The 16,018-nt window shown below is 49.6% G+C and overlaps 7 protein-coding genes across 9 annotated transcripts; 4 read left to right on the top strand and 3 right to left on the bottom strand.

Moving 5' to 3' along the window:
• Nucleotides 1–128: 128 nt before the first annotated feature.
• On the bottom strand, nt 129–5,792 carry LOC111075512. The gene is made up of 8 exons (XM_022368835.2): nt 4,805–5,792; nt 4,258–4,565; nt 3,231–4,191; nt 2,503–3,055; nt 2,007–2,429; nt 1,744–1,938; nt 1,054–1,685; nt 129–988 (listed from the first exon to the last, which is right to left on the bottom strand). Exons 2-8 carry the CDS (start codon nt 4,507–4,509, stop codon nt 756–758), a joined length of 3,249 nt encoding a protein of 1,082 aa, XP_022224527.2. The 5' UTR covers nt 4,510–4,565; nt 4,805–5,792; the 3' UTR covers nt 129–755.
• Nucleotides 5,793–6,067: 275 nt separating this feature from the next.
• On the top strand, nt 6,068–7,994 carry LOC111075515 (dnaJ homolog subfamily C member 21). Its single transcript, XM_022368837.2, has 2 exons — nt 6,068–6,763; nt 6,822–7,994. Exons 1-2 carry the CDS (start codon nt 6,158–6,160, stop codon nt 7,869–7,871), a joined length of 1,656 nt encoding a protein of 551 aa, XP_022224529.2. The 5' UTR covers nt 6,068–6,157; the 3' UTR covers nt 7,872–7,994.
• LOC111075518 (LHFPL tetraspan subfamily member 2 protein) lies at nt 7,876–9,590 on the bottom strand. The gene is made up of 3 exons (XM_022368846.2): nt 8,388–9,590; nt 8,215–8,328; nt 7,876–8,158 (listed from the first exon to the last, which is right to left on the bottom strand). Exons 1-3 carry the CDS (start codon nt 8,794–8,796, stop codon nt 8,016–8,018), a joined length of 666 nt encoding a protein of 221 aa, XP_022224538.1. The 5' UTR covers nt 8,797–9,590; the 3' UTR covers nt 7,876–8,015.
• Nucleotides 9,107–11,906, top strand: LOC111075519 (wnt inhibitory factor 1). Of its 2 annotated transcripts, XM_022368848.2 has the most exons (5): nt 9,107–10,404; nt 10,457–10,567; nt 10,622–11,220; nt 11,318–11,678; nt 11,764–11,906. In XM_022368848.2, exons 1-3 carry the CDS (start codon nt 9,998–10,000, stop codon nt 10,722–10,724), a joined length of 621 nt encoding a protein of 206 aa, XP_022224540.2. In that variant the 5' UTR covers nt 9,107–9,997; the 3' UTR covers nt 10,725–11,220; nt 11,318–11,678; nt 11,764–11,906. The 2 variants fall into 2 exon arrangements, with proteins under 2 accessions (XP_022224540.2, XP_022224539.2); XM_022368847.2 differs by having other exon boundaries at nt 10,622–11,678.
• LOC111075520 (troponin C-akin-1 protein) lies at nt 11,637–13,414 on the top strand. The gene is made up of 3 exons (XM_022368849.2): nt 11,637–11,678; nt 12,587–12,906; nt 12,976–13,414. The coding sequence occupies exons 1-3, from the start codon at nt 11,664–11,666 to the stop codon at nt 13,142–13,144; spliced, it is 504 nt and encodes a 167-aa protein (XP_022224541.1). The 5' UTR covers nt 11,637–11,663; the 3' UTR covers nt 13,145–13,414.
• Nucleotides 13,415–13,549: 135 nt separating this feature from the next.
• Nucleotides 13,550–14,368, top strand: LOC111075521 (putative gamma-glutamylcyclotransferase CG2811). Of its 2 annotated transcripts, XM_022368852.2 has the most exons (3): nt 13,550–13,988; nt 14,049–14,156; nt 14,223–14,368. In XM_022368852.2, exons 1-3 carry the CDS (start codon nt 13,675–13,677, stop codon nt 14,263–14,265), a joined length of 465 nt encoding a protein of 154 aa, XP_022224544.2. In that variant the 5' UTR covers nt 13,550–13,674; the 3' UTR covers nt 14,266–14,368. The 2 variants fall into 2 exon arrangements, with proteins under 2 accessions (XP_022224544.2, XP_022224543.2); XM_022368851.2 differs by lacking the exon at nt 14,223–14,368 and having other exon boundaries at nt 14,049–14,216.
• LOC111075517 (protein CDV3 homolog) lies at nt 14,284–15,897 on the bottom strand. Its single transcript, XM_022368845.2, has 4 exons — nt 15,507–15,897; nt 15,357–15,439; nt 14,927–15,194; nt 14,284–14,846 (listed from the first exon to the last, which is right to left on the bottom strand). Exons 1-4 carry the CDS (start codon nt 15,732–15,734, stop codon nt 14,595–14,597), a joined length of 831 nt encoding a protein of 276 aa, XP_022224537.2. The 5' UTR covers nt 15,735–15,897; the 3' UTR covers nt 14,284–14,594.
• Between the last annotated feature and the right edge of the window lie 121 nt (nt 15,898–16,018).

Here is a 16,018-nt window from a genome sequence, read left to right as displayed (position 1 = left end):
TCTATAATTCTCGCTGTTCATGTGGGATATGTTTTGGGATTCAGTCTCCACACTCGCACACAAACGCTCGATAAGTATAACTAAGGATAAGTATATCAGTTATTGACACATGTAGTTCCATATAATGTCAACGTATTCAAGCTAAGATTTTTGGTATAGTATGGTATGAGTGGGTTAGATAGCGTTACCTAACGGCTGCACCAAGGATGTGGTGTTTAGAACACCTTTGCAGCTTGGCAACCCAACGAAATAATCTATTCGATTTGAGTATTAATATAAAATAAATGCAAATCTACAGATATAATACTTGATTACGAATATAAAATTACGAATAGCAAACAAAAAACTAAAACATCAAATCTCAGATGGATCTCAGCTGAAATATACCCCTGTTCAAACAGGGAAAAACAAATGTTAAATCAACAAAATACAAAAGAACATAACCCTTGGGAAATGTCTACGATTAAAACATAAAAATTCCATTGAAAATAAACTACATTCTACACTTATTTTAGGGATAACTTTCTGCACCAGTCCATAGTTTCCATTTCGACCCTTGAGTATATCGTGTAAATAATCGGGTTCGCTAATCATTTAGAAAGTTATTGCGCTCAGTTTCAGTGTCTAGTCTGAGGGATTCGGTTGGACTTGTTAGCTTAGGCCTTTGCAAGCTATATACTGTTTAGAATCTAGATTATGCATGGGTTACGTATGATAATGATGATCTTAGCCTCTGTAGTCAGTTCACGCTCAGTCTAGTCACCGTTCAAGCCACTCAGCTGATGGCTCTGATGCTCCAGACTCCGCTTCAAATCCACAATGGTGCTCAGTATTAGCTGCTGCTTTCGGTTACTGCCTCCATCTCCGCCGCCCATTGCCTGAGCCTTCGCCTCATTGCCGGTCACATCATGCATCGAGCTCTTGGCCGAGACGGATGTCGACAACTTGGATTGCGAACGTTCGTTTGACTTGCTGCGTCCGCTTATTTCTGTGGTTTGGGTCAGTAAAAGGAGGAATCAGAGTAGAAGGGCAGGACATATGCAAAGCACTCACCGAGCTCCAAGTCAAAGTTCTTCTTGATGCGCTCAAAGGAGGAACTGCCCTTGTACACCTTTCGCTTGAGCGGCTCGCTGTGTGGACAATAGAAATTGTTGTTATTGCTCTGCGGTGCTGACAGAGGCTCCTCCACGTTGTTATTCCCCACATCCTCCACAGCAATGCACTCCATCTCCGAGTCATCGTCATTGAAGCTGAACACTGTGGTCGTAGTCGTCGACGTCACCGTCATCATGCGTCGCTTGCCCAAGGGACTCTCCTGGAGTCGCCTCCCATTCAACTGCAGCTGCGGTGAGAGCGGAGCAGTGGGTGCGTTGCCGTTTATTTTGCGCGGCGGCAGCTCGGGCGGAGCATTCTGATTAATAAAGTTGGTGAGATGCGTCTTCCGGGGACTACAGCGGCCGGGCTTGGGACTATTGGGTGGCGACGACGCCGCAGAATTCTCAGCAAACTTCAGCATCTCGATGCGCTTGTTGATGGCGGCGGCCAGCTCGTGCTCCGAGGGAGGAGTGGCCGGAGGCGCCGGCTGCTTCTTTGAGTCCACCTCGCCGTGCTTGAGCATTTCCACGCGCTTGTTGGCCAAGGGATTCACGCGCCTCGGACTGGCGACGGGTGTATCCCGCGGTATGCTGAAAATGCCTGATTAGTAGAATCTAAATCCTCTGGAATCCTGCAGGTGTTACATACCTCTGCAAGCTGTTTCTCATAGACTCCAGCATTTGTTCGGCCTCCATGATGAGCTGCTTGTACTTGATGTCCGCCTCCAAGTCAGCCTTCAGCAGCGCCTTCTCGCTCTCGGCAATGGTCAGCGAGGTCTTCTCATTGATGCTGCCAAAGATTAGGGAATTGGAGCGATTCGAGAGCGGCGATGTCTTGTAGATCCTGGCAGCCAAAGAAGAATATTTTAAATAATAATACAAAAGCCCTTCTGCAACACACGCTCATCCTACCTCTCCTTGGGGCCTAGTAGTTTGCGGCGCAAACAAACTGGCGTTCCGCCCACACTACGAGAGCCGCGGGGCTCACGCAGAGGCGATGTCGGTAGCTTTTCGCGGTTTTCGCAGCTCTTCTTGCGCGTCTTGAGGAAACGCTTCCGCCGTCGCTGCTGCGAACCATCGGCCGTCTCCTGGCCGCTCTTCCGCCGGGAGCGGGTCGAGGACTTGCGCTTGATCAAGGGACTGATCGGCTGATTGAAGTAGTACTGGCAGCTTCCCAGATTGCGGGCCAGATCGTGGCGGTCAAGGACCACCTCCTGCATGGATGAGGTATCAATAAAGTCGATGTCCAGCAGCTCATCCGTATCACACTCATCGCCCGCATCCTGCCCGGTGTCCAGCTCCGAGGCACAGTCGTCTGTGGGATCAGAGTCGCTGCTGCAGGGGCGAAGGGCAAGTAAGCAAATTAATGGAGAAACACACGAAAGGGAGGACTGCCTGACTGACTCACCTGAGTATGTCGGTCTCCTTTTCGTAGATGTAACTCTCGTCAAACTTGCCAATCATCTCGTTGAGTGTGGCCTCATCATCGCTGAGCATGAAGGAGGTGGTGGTTACTCCAGCTCCACCGCCAGCAGCCACCAGGGCCGAAGTTGTTGTCGTCTCCACGTGCTCCAAGTGGCGCCGCTTTATGGTGTGTGGGGCATGCAGATTTTCCACTTCAGTCGACGACGAAGAGCCCTCCGAGGACTCGTAAGCAACTCCCCCAGCTCCCCCAGGTGCAACGCCACCCTCCACAACAACTCTAGCTGACTTTCTGGGAGTGCCTCTGCAGCTGGTGGTGGTTGCATATGCTGTTCCCTTTACTGTTTCTGTTGCTGCTGTTGTTTTGGCAGCCGGAACTTCCAGCTCATTGCCCGACTTAATGCCCGACGATGTGGTGGAGGTTGTGCTGGTGGCATCCAGCTCCAGACGCGTAGGCGCCGATGAGGAGGGTGGCAAATGCTCGGCCGTGTTGTACCAGGGATTGGTCCTTATGCGGCAGCGCTGTCTCGGCGAGGGAGCTGCAATGGGTGTGGAATGAGGGTGGGACTCATGTGAGTGGGGGATGTCACTTGAGTTGAGCCGAGACTCTAAATGGGTTAATTGCTCAGTTTGTTGTTGGATGGGTCGCGCGATTCAAAGGAAGGGCGAGTTCTCCAACAACGGATCTGACCAAACGTAACATTTTGCACTCACATTCAAATAGCTTTGGCTGCTGCCGAAGTGCGAGGGGACTGGGCGACGACTCCAGGCCGTGAATGGCATTCGCGAAGTTGCTCTTGGGCAACGGGTCCATGGGTGACATCTCCTCGATGCGATTCAAGCCGAACTTGTAGCGTTGCGCCTCGATGGCCAGCGAGTTGACGCTCTTGGGGAAGTAGTGGGTGCCCGAGCGCATGTTGATGTAGTACTCGGGGGGATTGTAGTTGCTGGCGGCGCATGGCGAGGTGCCGTCGGTGGAGTAGCCCGTGGAGTAGGCGCTCTCCGGCGATGGGAGACTATGGGGACGCGGTCCGGGCATGAAATTAGTGCGCTGCACTCCCCGTGGTGTACGAATCCTCGAGCCAGCGGCTGCACTGGATGCAGCGGGTGGAATGGGTGGGGCAGTGATCAGGCTGTCCACAGAATCTCCCAGTTGAGCAGGAGCCAGCTTCGAGGGCAGCAGACGGCCATAACGGACATGATTGGAGTTTGGTTTGGTCTCCTCCTCGTAGATCAGACGCATGCCGGCCAAGTTCTCCGATTGCGGACGCTGATAGTCCCTTATAGGAGCCTGGGGGCGCAACAGCAGGGCGCCCACCTCCTCGTACTCCACCTCATCTTCCTCTTCGGGTGGAATGTGGTACTCCCCATTGGACTGCTGATCCTTGAATGTAGTTTGCTTGCCCGACGAGGGCTCCTTGGAGCCCGTCGACCAGGAGAGCGACGAAATGGACGAAGAGGAACAGTTCACTTTGGTGGGTGACTTCTCTGCACAGGCGATGTCTTTGCAGTTGGGAACGCTCAGGTGATGGGCCTGGTGCTGTTGCTGCCGATGCTGCAGCTGCTGATGTGGCTGGTAGCATTGTGGGGCATACAGCAGATTGTCCGATTTGGGTGATGTGATGACGTATGAATCTTCATCTGGTGACTGCCATCCATACCGCCGACTAGGAGGCTACACAATTGAGGAAGAGCTTCGGGTCAGAAACGTTCCAAGAAATGCACTCACAAAGTTACTTACGTGGCACTGTATGGGCGATACTTCACGCCTCCGCACTGGACTGGCGATGCTGTGGCTGCCGCTACTTGTCAGCACGGGGCTGGTGAGGTTGCTACCCTGTGGAGGCAGTGTAACCGCCTTCTTGCCATTCCCAGTGGTGGTGGTGCTGCTACTGTGCGAAGCCTCTGCGGCTGCCTGCTTGTGCTTGTTTCCCTTCTTCCGCGGACGCACGATGTGCGTCTCCATCCAGGAGCGCAGCTTGGATCCAAACATAGTGCTAGCTTCTAATCTTAACGAAATTGGACGGATTGTGTTTGCTGCTGATATAACTGAAACGGGAGAGAGAGTGCGTTTAGAGTGTTCTCTGTTTCAAATGCAATTTAGTTGCAACAATAGAGGCCGAGCGGCCTCCTGGGACCACTTTGGACTGATAAGAAAATCCATTTATGACAGCACAAAAGCCCACCCGGACTTCAGGCAGGGCAGGGTCACATTTTCAATAGTTTTTGCAATTCCCATGCTTCCTATAATGTGTGTGTGGGTGTGTTGGAATTTTATGCGAAATTACCTTATTCGCAAATGCGACTATCTTTGTCTGCCGCCTCATAATATCCTTCTTTCTTCCTTCCTTTTACGTGCTTTTTTTTATTGCGGCGCACAGAAAAACACACGAATACACGAGATGAAAGGCAGACCAACGAACGGTAAATCTATACGATGGCACACACACACTCGCATGAGTGCATACAGACAGCTTCGCTTGTTTATTTTTTTGTTGGCGGTTCTTTTTTTTTGCAGGCCGTTCAGGCCGAATAACGACGCACCCAACGGTTTGGGCCACGGTATTGGGGGTGGTTTGTAAGCCGAGATGCTTCCTGGCCTCCTCTATTGCCTAACGATGCTTCAAGGACTGCGACTCCACTCCTCGTTTCGTGCTGTGCGCTGGAGTAACTGTATGCGTCCGTGTGCTTGTATGCGTTGTCTGTGTGCTTTGGCAAACCTCCCCCGCCGAAATCAACTCTGCACGGCTGACGACGGGTTGTAAATCCGACGTAACTGTGAATTTTTATGTCAAGCTATTTCTCTCCATTTTCCCCCCTCTTCACTTGCTGCAGACTCAAATGCTTTACGTTATTTTGGCACTTTATGTGTATTGTTATTGTTGATTGGCAATGGTCGAGACAATATGTGTATTTCATGCAAATTATTTGTAAACGTTCTCGGCAAATTATATGTAAAAAGCAAGATATCATCCAAAGAGAAAAAACCACTGCGAGATTCCTTTACTGTAGTCTGCCTGTGCTGCTGCGGTGTGTACTGAGAATATACTTTTTCACTATCAAAGTACTTTCACTACCATTTCTATGCGAATTATGTATTGGTATGTATGTGCTTAGTTATCTTCTCCTTTTCTTATTTCTTTTATATGGTATTGTATGTTTCAACTGTTATGTATATAAGTTTGTGGTAGTAGCGAGAAAAGCGTGCGGTAGATTTCTGCGAACGAATGTGCGGCAACAGAGAAAAGGAGCGTCCGTTGCCGCCGAAGAAAAAAAGCTAATGAGAGAAGGAATGCGCAGAGCAACGACAACAGAGTACACATAAGATTTCCGTTGCAAGTTTGAAAATTACGGACTCTACTTCATTGCCCATTCATAGCCATAATTTTCAATTAGGATTTTTTGAAAGGAAAACATAGCTAAAATAGTAGTAGCTACTAGCTTAAAAGTATGCAATTTATTTATTTAAATGTTTGCTTACCGCATCGTTTTGCAACACTAAAGTTGAAACGCATTTATGAGCAACAGCTGTTTACGCTTTTTTTCATGAGACAACACTGCCTTGCACATCGAAATTTCTTGTAAACATGCTTTTAAACGTGATTTAAACAATCAAAAAAGCTCCAAGATCCTTTGTCAAGATGCGCTGCTACTACGAGGAGCTCGGGCTCCAACGAGACGCCAACGATAGTGAAATCAAAACAGCATATCGCAAACTGGCGCTCCGCTGGCATCCCGACAAGAATCCAAACAGCTTGGCTGAGGCCAAGGAGAAATTCCTACTGATCCAACAGTCTTATGAAGTGCTCTCGGACCCACAGGAACGCGCCTGGTATGACAACCACCGCGAGCAGATTCTGCGGGGCAAGAACTCTGAGTATTCGGAGAACTGCCTGGATGTCTTCCCATACTTCACCAACTCCTGCTACAAAGGCTACGGAGATGAGGAAAAGGGATTCTACAAAGTTTATGCCGATGTCTTCGTCCAGATCGCCTCAGAGGATTTCGAGTTCATGGACAGCGATGACGAGCTGGGAGTCGCACCCCCGTTCGGCAATTCAGCTAGCAGCTATGAGGAAGTCGTGGGCCCGTTCTACGCCTTCTGGGCTGCCTACAGCACCAAAAAGACATACGAATGGCTGTGCCCGTACGACGTGAGGGAGATCAAGGAACGTTTCATTCTCCGCAAGGTGGAAAAAGAAATGAAAAAAGTTGTTCAAAACGCCCGCAAGGAGCGCAACGAAGAGGTAAGAAACACACAAGTCGGTCGAAATATTTTTGCTTAATACGAGTATTTCTCTGCAGATTCGTAATTTGGTTAATTTTGTGCGCAAGCGGGATCGCCGTGTCTTGGCCTACAGACGTGTACTGGAGGAGCGAGCCGAGGCTAATCGGCTGAAGCAGGAGGAGAAGCGTCGGGAGCAGTGGCGCAAACGCAAGGAGGAGATGGCCGCCGCCAAGGAGAACAAAGTCTACAATGAGGGCTACGAAGAGCAGCTTAGGCAATTGGAACAGGCATACGGCAGCGATTCGGACGACTACACAGAAGAGGATGAGGATGATGAAGACGGGGACGGCTCTGAGGCAGACAGCAACGGCAATTTGGATGCCGAAGAAGCCGAGTATGAGCTGGAGTATGTGGACGACCTGTACTGTGTGGCGTGCAACAAATCGTTCAAAAATGCCAAGGCGCGGGCCAATCACGAGGAGAGCAAAAAACACCGAGACAATGTAGAACGTCTGCGCCAGGAGATGGAGGCCGAGGAGGAAGCCTTCAATGATGCCTCTCCCGCAGATAGTCTCCATGATGTCGAAGAAACACTGGATGAAATGCATCTAAACGACGACCAGGAGGACGCCCAAGAGGAGGAGGTGGCGCTTAGTGAAGAGGATTCGGCGGCGATAAAACGGAACAAGAAGAACAAAAAGTCAAAGAAAGCTGTGGCCAAGCAACAGCAGCAAGAGGACAGCGATGTCCCCGATGATCCTATTCAGCTTAACCAAGCCAAGAGCGACTCTGAAGACGACTGGAGCAAAGGGAAAAAGTCAGCCAAGAAGAGCAAAAGCAAAAAGTCAACGACCACCAAGGGAAAGCCTGCTGAGCAAGTGCCCGATCCACCCAAAGAGGTCAAAGCCACACCAGCAGTAGTCGTGGCCAAGGAGGAGCGAGAGGATCCAGACGACGATCCAACAAAGCCACAGCACACTTGCGTCACCTGCCGCCTCGTGTTTGACTCGAAGAACAAACTGTTTGCGCATCTGAAGAAGACAAACCACGGCGTCTACATCCCAAAGGCCCAGCCGGATGTGGTGGGCAAGCCGCCAGGCAAAGCCAAGGGCAAGCGAAACAAGTAAAAGAATGGCACTCCGCCGGATGTTGTACATTATATTGTAGAAATGTTAGAGGTCTATTTATGCTATACTAGTTTCAGTTAATTCGCAAATGAAGTTAAGTATTCCCGCTAAATGGAAGTTGTCAATTTTCTGGGGCCGCTACAGCTATGGAATGCACACCAGCTTGCTGCCCTCCTCGACGCGTCGACGAACGCGCGTGCGCATGTTGGAGGACTCCGCCTTTAAGCTGATGCCTGCGGCAGCGAATGTGAGGAGTATGCCGATGACGCCGCAGTAAAATGAGATTCCTGTGGGGGGAACGGTTTAATTTTAGCTCGCATATGCGGACAAGCCAATATAGTACCTATACTGCAGTCGGCCGGATAGAAGGGTTCTGCCTCCGGACCACACAACCGCTGGACACGAGCCGCTCGCCAGCCCAGAGGATGCAGAAAGAGGGCCAACATGACGCTGATTCCTGGAATACAAGCATATAAAATGTTACGTCTGTATACAAATTGTGGAGCATGTCCTCACCTGACACCACCTGAGCGCAGGCGGTCATGTTGTGGATGCTCTTGCCAAAGGCCGACTGACGGCAGCAAGTGAGCAGAGTCAGCAGAACTGTGACGGAGAGCAGGGCGAATCCCAGTGAGATGAAGAACATGGCCGCCTTCCACTCGCTAGGATAGACGCTGCTGTCTGTGGCTAGGCCATCCAGGTCAAAGCGTCCACAGTGGTAGCCCACCTGGTGCATCACCTTGCAGCGGGTGTAGATGCCCACGGAGGAATGGCGCTGGCTGGCGACGGAGGAGAGCCCATCCACGTGCTGGACGGGACCAATCAGCCATCTGGGCGTGACCAATGCCGCCGCTATGAGCATGTCCGCAACCAGGGTGCAAAGGAACCAGACTAGACTGCCGCTTGTGATGATAACGTAACACATATTGGATGATTCGTTTTCGCAGAGTTCAGAGATTGTCCGATGGCGATGTCAGAAGGCGAACGCGTCAGCACTTGTCGGATACATAATAGATTCTAAGCATTAGCTTTGCGCGAGCACGCACTTCCACAACGGGCACATCCCACAGGCCCACACCCACACCCACCACCACCGCTGCGCTGCGCCACCACCAGCAGCGCTGGGGCCAGAACTTCCTCCCAGCTGACCGCCCGAAATGGTATTGTTTATTTTATGCTTTCGCCCGTTGTCTGTTTTATGTTATTCACCCCATACACACAGATACACACACACACACACTCGCAAGCACGCAGTGAATGGCGCAGGGGGGAGTGGGTAGAGAACGAGAATCAAGCATTCAATTTATAATTGCAATTGAAGCGGTTCGTTCGTCGATGGATGGAGAAGAAAAGCCACTGAAAACAGAGAACTCTGATGCGTTTGCGTTTTTATTGTTCTCCAATTTCCCAATGGCGATTCGAATCCGAATGAATTCGCACACTGATCACCGATTGCCTTCGATTTTGCAACTTTGTGCCACACTTTGAACTTCCGTTCGCACAGGCGTCGCCGTTTCTGTCGTGCCGCTGACTTTGTCTTTATCGCTGCCGTTGCCCGATCGGGACTGGGAGGCCGACATTACTCTCGGACCCCAAAAGACTGAATGAATGGGGCGCATTCAAACCAGCTGCAGCTACAGTTGGAGTTGGAGTCGATGTCGGAGCCGGGGTCCCCCAATTGCAGCGCAATGCGGTGGGGGTGAGAGCTGAGACGCCACCGAAGACCGAGCCAGCCAGAGTGTGGAATCCAGACATTCCAGAATTGCGCTCTCATTGGGTCTCCCTCTCTATCTCTAGCGCTCGCTTGGGTGTGCATACATGTCGGAGTTGGATCTGTCTCTCTCTTTCTCTTCTCAGCAGCTGCTGCGATGAGTAATGCGGCGCCGGCGTCTGTTGGATCGTTTGCATGCAAATGCTTTTTTTTAATTCAGATTGAGAGGCTCTCCGGGCGAGCGGTTATCAGTTGTCCATTGCATCATCGGCGTAATGTTTACACATGGCGATCGTGACCGCCTCAATAACGGGACTAATGGATTCTGTACACAAATTGCGCCGCCTCCGGAAAACACTTTCACTCTCATTGCCCACTCCCATGAGGTCCAGGAGATCATTTGCAATTGTCAAAGATGCTGGTACGGACGGTCTTCATTCAACTGGTGCTACAGCACATATTGGTCCAAGGATACTACTACTATGATTACGGCTACTGGCAGATCAATGAGCCCCCGCCACTGTGCTCCGACTACGAGATGCTGATCGTGAACACCCAACAGTGTGTGCGACGTTGCAACATTGTCTGCCAGGAAGGCGTGTGCTTTGAGGATGGCGACTGCCCGTGCGCCAATCAGTATTTGGGGGGCAATCCGGACGGACTAATCTGTGCTGCCGAGTGTCTGCCGGGCTGTAGGGAAGCGGGTGGGTACTGTGCCGCCCCCGATCTGTGTGTGTGCCGGAAGGACAAGCACTACTACTTTGATACTCTTTCCGGTCATTGCCGCCATCGGGGTGCACGACTTCTGGACCCTTGCCACGGGTGAGTTGATTGCAGCCGGAGTGAAGGTGATCTCTAATGGCTTCCTCTGCAGGCGTTGCACCCACGGGCGGTGCTCATACGATGGCCAATGCATTTGTGCCCAGGGCTATGAACTCCAAGCCACACTGCTACACGGGCAGCAGTGCATGCCCATCTGCCAACAGTAAGTTAACCGATCCCTATCTTGGCTCCACTCTCATCTGTGAATCCTTTGCAGCGATTGCGGACCCCATGCCTACTGTTTCGCTCCCAACATGTGTGCCTGCCGACACAAGAACCACCATTATGACCGTAAGGGCATTTGCACCAAAGACTATTAACTTTGGGAACAAACAGCTGCAGTCGTCGGGGTCTGTTTTTAGTTCCTCTGCCGCTGACGTCAGTCGTTCGAATTTTTTTCGATTTGCCATTGCAAATTCTATAATTAAGTTATTTGTACATATTTCACTTAAAAAAACATCTGTTGAATGCTTTGCTGTTCGAACTAATATGCCACACACAATGATTGTAGGGCACCCAAAGATTGAGAGAGGTACAGAGAGAGAGAAAGATGGATAGAGAGCGATTCAACGCCAAATTACAAAGCGAATTTGTTATTGTTTCTGGCACATGGAAGGAAGGCCCGTCGCTTTAAAATTTGAATTAATTATATCTTTAATCAGACGCTGATCGACTAAACTAAGCTGAGAGAAGTAAAACATGCGTACGTGCGCTCCAGAGGCGTAGCTGCGGAAATTTTCGCTGAGTTTCCAAAAAGGGGTTGTTCGACTTCCATGGAAGCCACTGAGAGTGAAAGGGACAGCTACCTGTTTGCCTGTATGTGTTGTCTTGTTTATCCGATAAGACCATTTTTGTAAAATGTATATTAAAATTCGACTAGTTTTGAACTAATACACACCCTGGCTGTCTGCAGGGTATTATTTGTTAGATAAAGAATTGACATCGGCAGCGACGTCGACGGAGGCGTTGGCGTTTTTAAAGGCGCGCGTGTGGCGTGTTTTCATATTGTTGTTGTTGGAGGGGGACGGACCGACGGGCCCCAACAGAAAAAGCGGCCAGTACCACTTGTGTTCTCCGTCGCGTTTTAGTTGGAGTTTTGCTTTCCAACGGCGCGGTTCGACTTTTTAGCTGGTGCTCTTTTTCCGCACATCCTGAGGAGCGTAGATTTTTTGTCTCTCTTGCCAACTGCAGCAATTTGCAATTTTAATTAACTTAAAAGGCAGCCTGCTGAAAAAGAAGAAACGTGATAAAAGCAAAAAATGGGCCAAGTCAAGGTACGTAAAAGAGATGGCGTTCACGCACACACACATTCATATGCTTATACATATGCATATCCTGTTGTCCTTTGGCTTTGGAAAGTTGGCAGCCCCAAAAAGGAAGAAAGCGTGGGAAAACCTCAATTCAAGATGAAATTTCAATTCGTGAAAGTGCTGTTCTTAATGTTATCTTGAAATTTTATCACCTAATATTCTAATCTAATGCATGTATGGGTGTACATTTTATGTGTGCGTTTGTTCTGAGAGTTATGTAAGCAGATGCCTCAATGCAACGGTTCATTTAGTAATGACATTGATTGAAGGCCGGATAATAGGTTGTCTAGCAATAGCGTGTGGCTTTCATTTACAGTAAATGATTAGACCGACTTAAGCAATTATTTATGCACCTAATCACGCGCACATACATATACTATATAGATACATATGGACATGTATGTACATGTGTTTGTTCTTGTTTGACGGAGGCGTATGTAGCTGCTGCGCAGTTTTGGAGGAACGAAACCAAAAATATCTCTATATTGTCCACAATAACACAATGGGGCTATAACAAACAACAAAACAAGTGTGAATGCACCAAACCGGTTTAACCAACCAACGCCATACACTCATCTTCTCCGGCAACAGAACAACGCGGCACAAATTTTATAAATAAATACGAAACGACCGAATATAATCGCCGAAACGGAGACGTCTTGCTCGTGTGTGGCGCGTTATCAGCAAGTTGGTAGGGGGCATTAAAGAATGGAAAATACTCAGATCAGTGATAAGCTTGCTTAAGGTTTCGATATTAATATAGCAGAATATAAGCCTGTCGCCCAGCTGCCACTCTTCTTTAAACTCTGCAAATCAGATATTTAACCTAACCTTACTTCTGCTCTGCCACACCCACACCCACACCCACACAGAAAGCATCAACTGCTTTGAGCAAACTTTTCGTCTACGGAGCTCTGAAGTACGGACAGCCGAGCAACTCCATCCTCGCCAGTTCTAGCAACGGATTTGCCAAGTTCTGGTGCAGGGCCACCACCACAGAGAAGCTGCCGCTGGTCATTGCCACGCGCTACAACATTCCCTTCCTGCTCAACAAGCCGGGCATCGGCTATTATGTAACCGGTGAGATCTACGAAGTGGACGACCGTATGCTCAACTCCCTGGACAACCTCGAGGACTGCGAAGATATCTACACGCGCGAGAAGCAGGACATGAACATCGGCGTGGGCGAGGGGTGAGCATTGACGTCATTCATCTGATCGACGTTTATTTACGTACTTCAAATTATTTCACTTGTTTGCAGCACCATCCCTTGCTGGGTCTATCTTCTGCAGAAGTATCCGGAGAAACTGCTGTCCCTGCAGTATTTGTCCAGCTACGAGAACAGCTCCACCCACCCGTACATCATGCGCCACCGCCGCACCCACAAGCATCCGGCCCAGGACGATCTGACCTATGAGGCCCAAAACTAAGTGGTTTCTCCATTGGGATGTGATGTGCTCTGGGAAGCCTGGCCAATTATTAATATAAAGTTACCGGTAGATGCATTTGTAGACCGTACAATATTGATTCCCCCTGGGGAAACAGACTTATCAGATCGATATATACACATATATACATTTATGGGCAATTGATATATACAATGATATGTACTGTACGCATTAACTAGATTTTAGCGAACGTAGTTTGTAATTTCATAAGTTTTCGACAAACAAAAGCAAATAAAACTGAAGCAATTCGAAGAAAATTTAATCGATGATGTTATATAAACATAAATATGGACATATGATATGGCTCCACACACAGTAATTTTCCTCTTCCCCGCCATGCGATAACGCCGATTTCTCCCAGTGCACGGCAACAAGTCGCGCGGCGAATGGCAAACGACTGCCAACAAGAAGAAGAGCGAATGGGTTGCGACGACTGGACAACAATTTGGGTCGACGTAGATGAACAAGTTAGCCCGCGCAACTGATAAGCCCAGCGGAAAAGCACACTTCTAATGCTAAGAATGTCAGCGAGAGTCTTTGTGTACGGCACGCTGAAGAGCGGGGAGCCAAACCATCACTGGCTGACCAAAAAGGAGAACGGCCAGGCACGATTTCTGGGCCGTGGGACAACGGCGGTGAAGTTTCCACTGGTTGTGGGTACCCGGTACAACATTCCATTCCTTTTGGCCAGGCCCGGCGATGGCCACAACATACAGGGCGAGATCTATGAGGTGGACGAGGCCATGTTCTCCAAGTTGGACCAGCTGGAGGACTACCCCAACTACTACGATCGTGAGCAGCAGACCATACGGACGGAAGTAGACGGGTGAGCATCTGGTCGCACAAATGTTCCACTGACGTAATCCCTGTCTGTGTGTTGTTGCAGACCAATGGAGTGCTGGCTATACCTAATACGGAACTTTCCAGAGAAGATGCTTGCCAAGCCGCAGCTGAGTGCGTACCACAACACGCCCGAGCAGCCGTACAGTGAGAAGTCAGTGCGGGATCCCGCCATTTCGGCCAAAGACGACCTCTCTTACTGATGTGCACTCTCTTGCAGCTATAGTGACAGCCGTCCGGAGGACCTTGTCGACGATGATTAACACAAAACGAGAGCCGGCGAGGTTATACAAAAGTAACGTTTATAAACGGATTTCAACGCATGGCTATTATTCATATTCTATTACATTGACTCCATACTTCAAAAATGCAAAACGAAATGAACAATAGTGTATGTGGTATAGGGATTAGGAGTAGCAGTAGCAGGAGGTGGCAAAGATGAATCAAGAAGCCTAGAAAAAGTTGACATATGCGTGCGTACACTACGAACTTGTAAATGACTTGCTGCCGATTGTTGCGGCGAGCTCAGCAGTGGACACAGTGGTAGAAAACGGTTTCTTGGGGTAGCAACAGCCTCGGCAGGAGCTGGCACCTAGCTGTCCGCTTCATCGTCGAGCGACTGGAATCGATTGGTAGCCGCCACTGGTGCGGATGTCGGCTCCTGCACGCGCTGAAAGCGTCCGCCGTGACGGACTTCTTCGAAGGCGGGTTCGTTTTTCTTCTTTCGCTGTTCTTCCGGGCGCGCTGCACTGAGCGTCGGGAAGAACTCAGTATTGGTGATGTCCGGAGCAGTGCGTCGCGTACGCGGTCCACCGCCAATTCCACTTCCTAGCCCACTGATTTGCTGCAAATTTCAATTGGAAAACGAAAGGGTAACATGCTAAATCGATTAATGATCAATGCGGTCAGGTGATCGCTACTTACGCTGTAACGTAACGCGGGTGAAATATAGGGTTTCGAGGATGACTTTTCAACCTCCACCGGCACTGGGATTTGCGTAACATCCTCGGCAGCTATAAGTTTCTTCCAGGGTTTCTTCCCGCCGCCGCCGCCGCCCCCGCCACCACCGCTCTTTCCGCCCTGCACGTTTTCATAGCCATTGCTATCATCATCGTCGTCTTCATCGTAGTTGCCAGCGTCGTTAGCGGCTGCAACCCGTGCTGCCCGAGCCTCCTCGGACTCCCTGGCAGAGCTGTTACGAGAAGAAAAGTGGTTAGCATGCAATTTTGACTGTTCAAGCTGGGAGAGAAGTTGTTCGCTGCGTTGGAATCACGCGACTGCAGCTTGCAAAGATCGCCATTGTCCACTTAATTGGACGCATACGCACACATGCACAAGCAGAATGGAAACTCACTTTGAGCTCAGCTGGCCAATCTTCAGCCCGCTGTAATCCTTTCGCTGCTCAGGCTCCACCTCATTCCACTCCTCTTCGACGGGCTGCACACGAAAACAAACGACAGCAGTTGTAATCAATTAATTAACTTTGTGATTTCACCAGGCTTACCGCTACGGACTCTGGCACCTTGGTGTCGGTCTCGTTTTCGCCTACTACTGCCACGCCGCCATCGTCTACTGCAGCTGCTGCTGCGGGTTCGGGTTTTTTTGGCTTGACCACTTCCCGTTTCGTGTTGTCTTCGAGGTTCTTGACCAATTCGTCGGCGGTCACAAACTTGGTCTTGTTCTTAGACTTCTTCTTATCCTTTTTCGCGAAAAAGTCATCAAGTTCGGCCATGTTTTGCAATTAAAATTTGGAACAAAAATTTGCGACAGCGAACTTAGCACGTTGAGTTGGTAGAGGCGGGGAACTACTGATAGCACTATCGATAGCAGCTTAAGAATTTGTGGCGCCACTGTGCAATCAAAGGCCATGTAAAATTAATTTAGAATAGCAGACTGCTTTAATCTATTCCATGACATGACGAAAATTTTTTAGTATAGATTCTAAAAATATGTGACGTAACTAGAGGGGAAAAAGATGATTTTTTGTCTCTTTCAACACACAGAGCGATTTTTACC

The sequence above is a fragment of the Drosophila obscura genome, unplaced genomic scaffold (genome assembly GCF_018151105.1).
Source record: "Drosophila obscura isolate BZ-5 IFL unplaced genomic scaffold, ASM1815110v1 contig_17, whole genome shotgun sequence".
NCBI lineage: Eukaryota > Metazoa > Arthropoda > Insecta > Diptera > Drosophilidae > Drosophila > Drosophila obscura.
The sequence above is the reverse complement of the archived record's forward strand: the minus strand, read 5'-3'. Positions and strand labels throughout refer to the sequence as shown.